Raw genomic sequence first — 12,687 nt, 5'->3', positions numbered from 1 at the left:
CTACTTTTTTTTTTTTTTTTTGGTCTTAGACATCATCTGTCCACATGCAACTATGGGAGATGAGGGTTTAGCTCTCTTCACAATCCACCCCCACCACACACACACCACAGATGCTCACAGGGTTACACACAGTTCAGACTCCCCCAACTTCCTCCCAAAACGCATATGTCACAGATTTTGTTTAAATTGCTCTTCAATGTTTACATTACTATGATTATACAGCTATAGCCATGTAGTATGCTATGGTAGCATTTGCTTTCGTTTTTCTGATTAATAACAATAATCACGTCCTTTTTTACATTGAGCTTTTTATGTACATATCACTAATTCTTCCACACGCTTTCACTCCAGGGCTACATCCCCACCGTGTATAGTAAAGCACATCCACCAGTTCATTCATTTTCTTTAGCAATATCCTTCCTTGAGCCTTTTTCCATCAGCTGCAAGCCTGATGCCAGCTGTCATGCAGGGCATTCCCTTCCCCCTCGACTTTGCACGCTCCTTCATTCCTTCTTGGGCTGGACACCTGACGCCATGACANAGATTTTATTTATTTATTCGACAGAGATAGAGACAGCCAGCGAGAGAGGGAACACAAGCAGGGGGAGTGGGAGAGGAAGAAGCAGGCTCATAGCGGGGGAGCCTGATGTGGGGCTCGATCCCGTAACACAGGGATCACGCCCTGAGCCAAAGGCAGATGCTTAACCGCTGTGCCACCCAGGTGCCNCCTTTTTTTTTTTTTTTTTAAAGATTTTATTTATTTATTCGACAGAGGTAGAGACAGCCAGCAAGAGAGGAAACACAAACAGGGGGAGCGGGAGAGGAAGAAGCAGGCTCATAGCGGGGGAGCCTGATGTGGGGCTCGATCCCGTAACACAGGGATCATGCCCTGAGCCAAAGGCAGATGCTTAACCACTGTGCCACCCAGGCGCACCCATTTCCTTTTTTTGGTGAGGCTATGTTCTTGTATCTCCATAAGGATTTGGGCATGGATGATGAAGTTTTTGAGAAGGTGTATACCTGGAATTATCCTTATATTACAATTGTTTTTTGAATATACTATGAATATTAAAATATATGTATTTTGATATATTCACATATGTATATAAATATATTAATCATAATTTTGAAGTTTTATGTTGCTGCTTTTGAGGTCCATTTCCTTCAATTTCCTGTTTCCTATTTATGTATGTTGATTGGTCTCTGCCTTTTACATTAGACACTTCCTTAAATGTCTAATGACCCTTGGCTATTTATTCATATTTAAGAATGAAGTACTAAAATGCTGCTCGGAAGCTCTGTGTGCATGGAATTGTCAACTTATGGTCTTCGTTGGCTTGGGGGGACATGACCATTTAACTAGGAGAGACTACAAATGTCATATCTACAGGACTTTTCTCCTGGGGAGGCTAAAGCTCCAACAATAACTTTCAGAATTAATTTCTTATGAATCTTTAATATCATGTCCACATTCTTTTTCTTTGAGATATATTTTTATAGGTCCAACGTTTGTTTTGTTTCTTCTTCACTCTGATGTAAATAAGGGGATGTGGCTTGCCCTTTGCCCACACTTTATCACTTTGAGAACTTCTCAGAAAAAAGCGAGGGTGAGGGGGAAGAAAGAAGAAAAGAAGGAAAAAGAGAAGGAGAGGCAGAAAGAAAGAGACAGGAGGAGAGAGAGAGATAAAGAAAAGAAAAGGAAAGGAAAGGAAGAAAAGAAAAGAAAGAAATGAAAAGAAAAGAAAAGAAAAAAGAAAAGAAAAGAGAAAAGAGAAAAGAGGGAGGGAGGGAGAAGGGAAACTTCCTGAGATCTACAGGTTGAGTGAGGGCAGCCTTAAGTGCACTGCCTCTGGATTAATACCTTATCCAGCCACCTGAGCATACAGTTACTCCAAACCTGCTTATCGACTCTGTCCAGATGGAGAAGAGGCAAAGGTACACCATCCAGCATGCGCTACAATGAGATATGTGCCTGATTTTATTCCTGCATATAGCAAATTTCAGAGCTTGTCCTGAATCACAAATGCCTACTTCCTATCCCATTGTTTTCTGGGAGTTGTAGTTTCCGAGTACAATCATGAGTGGAGGAGGAAAGTGGAAACAGCACTTTGGTTGCCTCAAAGACAGGAGTTCATGTGATAAATGGCTGCCTGAACAATTGTTAGTCATTGTGACTCTAAGCTCAGGGTGGACATTGGTGCAATGATAACCGCCATTGATCAGGGTTTCTGACATGTTCCATTAGTCTGCAGTTGCTGATAATCCCTTTTGATTCTGGTAATATGTTGCCCATTCCTGTTTTCAGTATTATTGAAATTTTGTCATCTTCTGTTTCCTTGTACATTACTTCATGGTTTGGAATCAGAGGGATGCTTTAAATCCAATTTTATTATCACTAGTTCTTTGAACTGAAGCAAATTGCATAACCTTTCTGAATTCTACTGTCTTACTCTGGAAAACAGGGATGATTTTATGTGTCTGAGAGGGTATTGTGCTAATTGAATAAAGTAATGCAAGTAGGCTATTAGCAGAGTCTGGCATTTTGTTGGTGCTCAGTAAGTGATAGAAACACTGTGTCTGGTCCTGTGAGTCGGAAGACACTTTAAACCAGAAGCCCTCACAGAGCTCAATTTCATGATCAATTTTAGTGAATTAAAAAGCTCACATCTTTGTTATGGAGTGCATTCTTCTCCTCCATATCTCCTAATGTTAGACTCTGAATCATTATTTCTAGATTATTTCGTGATGATTCATGTCCTTTTTAAAAAAGAGGAATATCAGCTACTCAATCAGTCAATTATTCTTTAGTTACTTCTGGATCTTTCCCAAACGTTAACAACCAGGCATCCTGAAACTCCCTTGGTTTTGCACAGAAGTCGAATAACACTTTGCAACTATCATAAATATGTGTATCACTAGAATTGTTAATATTTTGGAGCGAGCATACCTTTAATCCATTTTTTTAAAATTCAAATTAATAAGAAAATTGAGGCTTTGGATCTCTAAGTACTTAGGAAGGAACTATTATATTGAGATTGATTTTTTTAAAGTTACTTCTCAAGGCATTTAAAAATATTTGAGTTACTATATGCTTCGAGTCATCAAAGACTAACATTTAAGGCTTCATTCCAAATATCAAAGGTCCCAATACATTGTTAAGAAAAATGGTCCATCGGTGAACTCTCTGAACTAAGATGTAAGCGTGTTGGTCTAATTTCCATTTCGAGCACGGTTTCCAACTGCAGACAGTACTGCAGTTTTTCATTTGTCACCACATGGCAGGAGGGCATTACTCTAATACTTTCATTTTAGTGAAATGACCCTGAGGCCACAGAATGTGCTTCGGGTAACACAGTGGCTTGTGGCACTGGGCGAAGAGCCCATACTGTTAAGTAATTCCTTTTAGCACAGAGTTTCCTTCTAAGGAAGTGTATCGGGGCTGTGAATATAATCTTCTAGGAAACACTCAGTCAGATGGACAGCATGACTAGAGATTAAACTGTTTTTGCAACAGATACTCAATGGCATTAGAAGTAACTCACCCCAGCTGGAGGAACTGTGTAGTAGTGTGAATGTAAGCGACACCATCAAATCTTCAGGCAATACAATGAAAGTCGTGTTTTTCACTGACGGATCGAGGCCCTATGGAGGCTTCAGTGCTTCCTACACATCCAGCGAAGATGCAGGTAAGGAAAGGTGTTGTATCGTGGGCACTGCGGGTGTCCCACAGCTACTACCGACAGCACGGGAGCCATCTATTTTCTTCAGAGATCAGAATTATACCTGGGATCTTCTGCACAAGGCAAACATGTATAACTAGGTAGAAAACCCATCTCATACAGGAAAAAAAAATGCTCTGGTTTCAGAAAGCTGCTATTGTGAGTTAAAAACATTTAAAAATGCTGTTGGGAAATCTGGCTCAATTCTATGCAACGTTGCCATTATATTGGTTGCCCATTCTGCAGTCCTTGGTCAATTATTTTGTGCTGAATGAGACCTTCAGCTTAGAAGGAACTGACTCCCCAGAAGTAACTCATTTAATTAAAGATAGCCAGATTTTATTGTTTCTTAGTCATCCATCCATATACATATTTTTCCAGTGTAAATGAATGAGGGTTCACATTTGATACAGAGTATTTAAAAATTAAGCAAGATACAGCCTTTCTGGTCTAAATATTCTCTTATTTTCTGGATTGGTGCTGTTACCTGAGTTTTAAAATTTTAGAAAGAGTGGAACTGAATATTTAAAAAACCTTCAAGTTCTTTCATTGATAAGAGGAACATTCATTACCATATGAAAAGGGGCAAGTTCATTGGCACTTGATGTTGTGTTATCTGTTTGATCCAATTAAATTCTTGGGTCAAGTAGAGAATTGCTAATGAGAAGCCGCTTAGACCACCACAGTAGGTTAGATATTTCTCTAAATTAAATATTAATGAACAATAGGCTTAAGTTAGGAGAAATTGATGCATAGCCAAATCCCTAAATCCCCCTAATCTCCCCTAGAGGAAAATAAAGAAGTTGTTTATTTTTATACATATTTCCAAGCTCACAGAAACTTCTTCCATAGTCTGCATGCATGAGCCAGCCCTTCACCCACAATCTTAACTTCACCTAGAAAAACACACAAAAGCAATAAAAATCTTGCTGTTGTTATTTTAGTTGTTATTGGGTTGCTTGTATGTTGTTATCCTGTGAATTTCACTCTTACTTTCTCTGTTGCCTTTTGTTTTCTTAGTGTGTGGTGGGCCCCTCACACATTCCCCTGAAGGAAACTTTACTTCTCCTGGCTATAATGGAGTCAGTAATTACTCAAGAAACTTAAACTGTGAATGGACTCTCAGCAATCCAAATCAGGGAAATTCATCCATTTACATTCATTTTGAGGATTTTTACCTGGAAAGTCACCAAGACTGTCAGTTTGATGTCCTTGAGTTCCGAGTGGGTGAGTTCAATCAAGGAAGGTGTTCTCCTATTTATCCACAGTATTCTTCTTATATATTTAGTGGCTATATATTTACACAGAATTCAAAAAGAACGTTGGTCAGAAAATGCTATATTTTCTGTGTGTAGCCAGCTGAGGTAACATGCCCTGTGACTGGTGAGTGAGAGGGATCAGAGTTTGCAAGGAGACTCTCTGTTTCAGTTAATGTGAGCCTTACCCAGGAGAAATTCAGCTTATCTGTGTTCTCTCTCTCTCTCTCTCTCATTGTTTTAAGAGATTTATTTATTTACTTGAGAGAGAGAGTGAGACAGCACGTGGAGGGGAGGGTCAGAGGGAGAGAGGGAGGGAGAGAGAGAGAGAGAGAATCCTAAGCAGACTCCATGCTGAGCACGGAGGGAGCTTGACAGGCAGCTCCGTCCCATGTCCCTGAGATCATGACCTGAGCTGAAACCTAGAGTCAGACGATTAACCGACTGCACCACCCAGGCGCCCCCTGTCTGTGTTCTCTTGATGAGTGCAGGTGGGCCCTTCAATGATCTTTCATTACGCAAGACTTCTTTCCTCACAGACTAGAAGTTGGCATGGTCAGATTGTATCAGTGATTTCCTGAATTTACAGGAATTCTACTCAGAAATCAAAAGAAGCTTGCAATGTACCAGATGGAGAAGTGCGTGGAAGCTACTTGGGGAATTATCCCCCAAAAAGTCAAGTTTGTCTTTGTTTTCATGATAGAAATGGACTGAGGTGTGCTTGGTAAACCATAGTTCTCTTAAAAATTTTTAAAAATCTCCCTTCATGAAAGATGAATCCATTTTAGTCTTCTTTGCAGTTGAGTCCTGAGTCGTGGGCGATCCATCAAACTGCCTCCATTGTTACATTGGCACTCTTTTCCTGGTTTGAAAAAGAGAAGTAAACTAACATGGTAGATCATCCGTGCTATTTAAAATTCACTGAGTTCCATGTCACTGCAAAACTTTATTTTAAAGGAGGCTGAAAACAGAAGAAACTAACACAGTGAGCTGGTGACAATGTTCTAGGGCAGCTCTTGAAGTCAATGCTGACTTTGAGAACATGGTGGACAGAATTTTCAAGGAGAATTTGATAAAGTCTGTGGTCACAGACCAAGGGACTCAGCAGGAGAATCATATGGGCCCTCCTAAGTAGATGAATCTAAAGAAGATTTATGAAGGAAATGGAAGTTGTAGTTTGAGAATGTTCTCCATGTGGTTCTGATAAACCTCACCACTGCCACCTGGTTCAAAACCACTGGCTTAAAATGCCCATTGACTGATGAATGGATAAAGATGTAGTGTACATATATGATGGAATATTACTTGGCCACCAAAAAGAATGAAATCTTGTCATTTGCAAAATGTGGATGAAGCTAGAGTATATTATGCTAAATGAAATAAGTCAGTCAGAGAAAGACAAATGCCATGATTTCACTCATATGTGGAATTTAAGAAACAAAACAGATGAACATAGGGGAAGGGAAGGAAAAAGAAAATAAGATAAAAGCAGAGAGGGAGGTAAACCATAAGAGACTCTTAACTATAGAGAACAAACTGAGGGTTGCTGGAGGGGAGGCGGCTAGAGGGCTGGGCTAAATGGGTGATGGGCATTAAGGAGGGCTCTTGATGTAATGAGCACTGGGTATTATATGCAACTGCTGAATCTCTAAATTCTACTCCTGAAACCAGTACTACACTATATGTTAACTAACTTGAGTTTCAATAAAAAAACAAAGCAAAACAAAACACCGTTGGCTTATTGAACTAAGCAGAGGAGCTCTATATCAAATTCCAGTCAGTTAAATGCAGTCTTCTCCCTCTTCCCCCATTTCAGAGAGAGTTAAAGTACTATATTTTGTTGACTTACAAAATCAACGATGTTGGTCTGACAGAATAAATACAGAGCAGATTAATTGTGAGCTCTGTAGGTGTTCCATAAAGTAATCTTCCTAAAAATACTCAGCTCCAAATCCAATAGTTCTTAGCCTAAGTACAGAATATCTTATTCATTTTAGTTGATTAAGTGCAGTGAAGAAATCATTGAAATTTTAGATAATTATCACTTTTATCTTGATGATATATTTTGTCACTGTTGGCATTATATTTTTTACTCCCTAAAAAAAGGCACATCCAAATATATTTTTAAATTAATTGTATCTCTGTTTAGGTATGCTGAAATAATGATGAAAACACAAATTGGAACAAAATGGCACCTACAATAAAGATACCTATACTAAAAAAGCATGGGGTTTTTTTGTTTGTTTTTTTTGTTTGTTTTTACTCTGTTGGAGGGACTCTTTCTTTTGCAGTTGACAAAGATAGAAAGTAACTTTGTAAAACATCTGCTGCTAAATCAGAATTCCGATGTGTGTCAATAAATACCTTGAAATGTTCTTTATTATTTGTTCCTACTGAATTCATTGAATATATTTCTAAAAAGCTATATAAATAATGGCATTTGGTGTGCTATTTTGTTCAGGTAATGCTGATGGGCCTCTGATGTGGAGACTTTGTGGACCTTCAAAACCTACAGTGCCACTGGTTACACCTTATCCTCAGGTGTGGATACACTTTGTCACCAATGAACGTGTAGAACATGTTGGATTCCATGCAGAGTATTCTTTTACAGGTAAAACTTGTGATTAAGCTCTCAAACTCTGGCAATATAATAGATAATAATTTTTTCCATAAAGATCTCACATGTATTTTGTTAGATTCACTTCTAGGTAGCTATTTTTTTGTTGTTAATCTCAAGGAGATATTCTAAATTACATCTTCTAATTGGTTGTTGCTGATATCCAGGAATTTTCAAATTTTTATATATTGATCTCTAGCCCAGGGATTTTGCTATACTTTTATTAATTTTGGTGTTTTGTCTGTAGATTATCTTTGGTTTTTCTGTATAAACAATCATATTTTCTGCAATGATGATTTTTTTTTCTTTCAGCCTCAAAACTTCATTTCTTTTTCTTGTCTTATTTCACTGGTTAGGCCACCATCATGTCAAATGGAAAGGATGACCTCATGTGAAAGCCTGTGACCCTTTATTGTTAAATATATTGATTTCTCTTAGGGTTTTCAATAAATACTTCTTATCAGATTAAAGAAAGTCCCTTCAATTGTTAGTGTACAGTTTTTTTTTTATTCTGAATGGATGTAAGATTTTATCAAATGATTTCTCTCCATCTATTGAGATGATTCTCCTTTCCTCCTTTTAATGTATTAACATGATAAATTATATATTAAAAGACTTTTCTCTTGTTAAGCCATCCTTTAATTTCCAGGATAAACCCTACTTGGTTATGATGTGTGTTTTGAACATATTACGAGACATTATTTCCTAATGTTTTGTTTTGGATTTGTATCTGTGACATTCAGTTTGTTTCTGAAAATTCAGTCCAAGACAGACAGCACTGCTCTTTGCTGCTTCTCTGGGCCATCAGAATTTTCTAGTCCCTTTCACTAATATAGTTCTTTTAGAGTCTCAACATTATGTAAAAGTCTCAACTCCAGCCCTCCCTTTTGTGTGGGTCCAAGGCCATAGTTCTGCATGGTCATCAAGACCTTAGACCTTGACCTGTGGGGCCCACATCTTGGTTCTACATCCTTTCAGACTGACATATTCTCAGTTCAAGATTATCCCTCAGAATTTGAGTATACTCATTTTTTTTTTAGATTTTGGAAATCCTCTTTTTTTCCTACGAAGTTTGTCTATGGATCAATATATATATTGGTTATAGTTTTATCTAACATTTCTCTGTTATAATCAAATAGTTGATTGGGAGAGGGAATAAGATTGATTAACCATCTTGCCAGTTGATTTTTCTTTATTGGATTAAAAGAGGAGAGCTAGGCTTTAGAAGCAGTATTACTCATGTGGAAAATCAGACAACCTTATGCTGTAAAGATATATCCGTTCTTCAACTTGTTATGCTAATGTATACTTTGATAGCTGACTACAGACATAAGTGCTTCTCATCAAATGACAAATTCTTTAGTTTTGGTATGGATCATATTCTTCAAGCTTGTATTTATTTTTACTGGTCTCTTTTTTCAAGAAAGGCAGTGATATTTACTTTGTCCCTAGTCAGAGTGTCAGTTATACACACATCTAATTATTCGCCATTTCTGGTACAGATTATCTTCCTTCTCCTTTGTCCTAAACATGATCCTGTCTTCCCTGTGTGATTCTGTTTAATTCACACTATATGAGATTCTGTTTATTTCTTATCTTCTACCCAGTTTTACTTTGCCTTTATCCACTTTCATCTATTTATTTATTGATTGCTTTTTTAAAATCATAAAGTATGATGGCTGTAAGACCCACTTCCTTTGGCTTTGCAGAGCTTTTTTTGTTTGTTTTCTTGTATCTTATTTAGAAGTTTACAAATCTAATTTCAGACTGTGGTGGAATACAGCTGGGTGAGAATGGAGTGATCACAAGCCCCAACTATCCAGCCTCTTATGACAGCTTGACCCATTGTTCCTGGTTGTTGGAAGCCCCTCAAGGCCATACCATCACTGTGAGTTCTGATTTTGTTCTAGAACAAAAATGCCATGTCCTCTGTGGAAACAGAGTTCTTTTAATAAGCAAGCAATTAGAATAGGTTTTGATTCTGTGATCAGTTCATTTTCTCCCCAAAATCTCATTAGAGTACAGACATCTGCAAGTATTCAGTGACTGAAGAAATCTCTTTTGCAAGCATAGAAGAAGAAGATGTATATATATGTGTGTGTGTGTGTGTGTGTGTGTGTATAATATTCCCATCCAGGAGAGAAGTATGATCACGTTCTTGATATGAGTTGGCATCCCAGCCCACTGGACTGAAAAGGTCCCCCTAGTGACTCCAGTTCCAGGGAGAAATATCCCCTCTCAAAATTTCCAAAAGAACCCCCAACAAGGGAAAAGAGAGGAGGGCAGGGGACAGTCAAATACAAGACATAAATATAAAATTATACAAATTAAAACAAAGTAAAAGGGTTTGTGAGGACCTTATCTAACTTTAGGTAGCTAATCTCACTTACAGCTCAGAGCATCTCATCTTCTCCTGCAGCTTACGTTTAGTGACTTTGATATTGAAGCCCATGCAACCTGTCTTTGGGACTCTGTCACTGTCAGAAACGGTGGTTCTCCTGGATCTCCCATAATAGGACAATACTGTGGAAGTTCAAACCCCAGGACAATCCAGTCTGGTTCCAACCAGCTGGTGGTGATTTTTAACTCGGACCATTCGGTGCAAAATGGTGGATTTTATGCCACGTGGAACACGCAGACTTTAGGTAAAAGCAACATTCTCTGCACTTTTTAAATTGATGTGCTTTTAAAATTTATTAGATAATGTAATAAGTATGCATTTTATATCTACTCTCTGTTAGACTCAACTCGGACTGTTTACACAAGTCATCTCATGTAGCACCTTTGTAAGGAAGATGCAATAGCCATACATATTTTCTCCATTTTATGTGGATGGAAACTGGGGACACAGTCATGGAGCTAATAATTGGTAGAGTCAGGATTTGAATAAAGATAGTGGGGCCCAGAAATCTGATCTTAACACTTCACCATGTTGCCTACATAGGCAAAAGGGCATGGCATAACCAGAGAATCAAAAATAATAGAAAATATGTGTTGGAATCACAAGTAGTTTCAGAATATTTGGAACTTGGAGGCAGAATGCTGAGTGGTAAGCTTAGAGCAGGAAATTAAGTGGTCCATATCATGAAGAGCCTTGTCTTCTAAACTGTCTCTTGAGTAATGGGGAGCCATTGAAGAGTTTTGAGCAGCAAAGTGACCAGATTTGTGATTTAGAATGATGCTTTGTATGTGGCAAAGTATAATAGATTTGATTTCAAAAGGGTAGCTTTTGTGCATATAAAATATGATCTTCATGGAAATTCCCAGAAAAGATAAAATTTGCATTGGAGGGGCAACTGGGTGGCTCAGTCCGTTAAGTATCTGCCTTCGGCTCAGGTCAGGATCCCAGGGTCCTGGCATTGAGCCCTGACAGTGGGGAGCTTGCTTCTTCCTCTCCCTCTGCCCCTCTCCCTGCTTGTGCACTCATTCTCTCTCAAATAAATACATAAAATCTTTTTTAAAAAAAGAATTTGCATTGGATACTTTAGTCAGGATTACTTTAAAGCCTTGCAGTATCACACAGGGCAATTCTTTCTAGGGGAGCCTGATTTATTATGAAGGTTTTTGTGGAATGAGTCAAACTTCCTCTCATTAAATCACTCGTTGTTGTTGAGGTCAGAGAGGAGTTTTAGGTGCACCATTGGTTTTCCAAGGGCTTAAAAGCAAAAGATACAGGAATACTCTTTAATTTAACTTCATTTTGTTTTGAGTTCATGTTTTTCCTTTTGTCATCTCTTAAGTATATATTTTAATAGTAAAAAATCGGTATTTTCTTTCTTTTAATTTATGTCGATTATTTTCATCCATCAGGGTTTCAATATGAACAAACCAGATTGCTTAATGGAAGACTTTTCTCCTTCACAAAATCATTTTCTCTAGTCCTGTATGTTAGAGTAAAATTACAGATGAGTGTAGACTTGTATTCTCATGTGTTCACGGTGAAATAAAATACAGAACTTGGGATTGCTGGTTCACAAATACTATATAGCTTCAAGGGGAGTAAAAACTATTGCCATTGTTTGAAAACAGAATAGAAGTCTATCCTCTTTATGGCAAGGATTAGTGGCCTCAGGTGAGTTCAATATAAGTATAACAAAACAATAACAGCTGAAGCTTCCTCTGGATTTGGGGACCTTACATTTGTTGAGAGTTCTTGTCGTATACCTGCCCCAAAGGCCAGTGACTCATACATAAGAAAAGAGAAAACCTAAAATCTCACATATAGAAATGCATCTCCTTTGGAAGTCTTGGGCTACGAAAATGGTTATTTTCCTCTCAAATTAATGACTTTTCCATGACAATTTCTCAGGTTGTGGGGGAATACTTCATTCAGGTAATGGCACAATCAGATCCCCTCACTGGCCTCAGAATTTTCCCGAGAACAGCAGATGTTCCTGGACAGTCATTACTCACGAAAGTCAACAGTTGGAGATCAGCTTTGACAACAACTTCCTAATTCCCAGCGGTGATGGACAGTGTCAGACCAGCTTTGTGAAGGTGAGCACGCTTGTTTATTTAATTGGAGTCGAGCTGGTTTTGTGAACATAAACATTTAGACCAGAAATGACTCATTGCCTCTCAAAGTAAGTAAATGGCAATTTTCTTGGTTGGATTTCTTAAATAAAAATGTGAGAAATCTCAACTATTGAGAGTTAAAATTTGAACCACAACACGCATATTGCCCCGTGACTTTTCATTTGCTAGTATGTAGGCAAAGTAACTTAATTAAGGAGATTGTTTTCTGGCCTTATTAAATTGTCATGCACACTTAGTGTTCATCCTTTCTGCGGAAACTGAGAGAAGGCCAGATTTTTTTGTTGTGTTCTTTGTTTCTTTCTTTTTTTTTCTTCTTGTTTTTCTTTTCTAATAGATACTCAAGGACAAAATGAATGTAAGGCCTAAATGGCCTGGGAAGTACTCTTCTCCTGCCAAGCCTGAGCCTCCTAATTCTGCCAGGAGACACCGAAGAAGGCAGAACCAACAAGAGGGACCAGCTCCAATGAGCAACCCTTAACCTCTCACCGTATACAGACATTAACTCAAAATAGACCACAACCTAAAATGTAAGATATGGGGGCGCCTGGGTGGCACAGCG

The 12,687-nt window shown here is 38.2% G+C and overlaps 1 protein-coding gene across 1 annotated transcript in view; it reads left to right on the top strand.

The window, feature by feature from the left end:
• CUBN (cubilin) overlaps positions 1–12,687 on the top strand; it is a 259,861-nt gene that overhangs the window by 186,045 nt on the left and 61,129 nt on the right. Inside the window, exons 49-54 of the mRNA XM_034644347.1 lie at positions 3,515–3,686; positions 4,740–4,946; positions 7,437–7,586; positions 9,359–9,480; positions 10,012–10,237; positions 11,902–12,089. Of these exons, the coding sequence (XP_034500238.1) occupies positions 3,515–3,686; positions 4,740–4,946; positions 7,437–7,586; positions 9,359–9,480; positions 10,012–10,237; positions 11,902–12,089 (1,065 nt within the window). The remainder of the gene's footprint in view (positions 1–3,514; positions 3,687–4,739; positions 4,947–7,436; positions 7,587–9,358; positions 9,481–10,011; positions 10,238–11,901; positions 12,090–12,687) is intronic.

The sequence above is a fragment of the Ailuropoda melanoleuca genome, chromosome 15, assembly GCF_002007445.2.
Source record: "Ailuropoda melanoleuca isolate Jingjing chromosome 15, ASM200744v2, whole genome shotgun sequence".
Lineage (NCBI taxonomy): Eukaryota > Metazoa > Chordata > Mammalia > Carnivora > Ursidae > Ailuropoda > Ailuropoda melanoleuca.
Note: the sequence above shows the minus strand (reverse complement) of the source record. Positions and strands in the feature narration are given on the sequence as shown.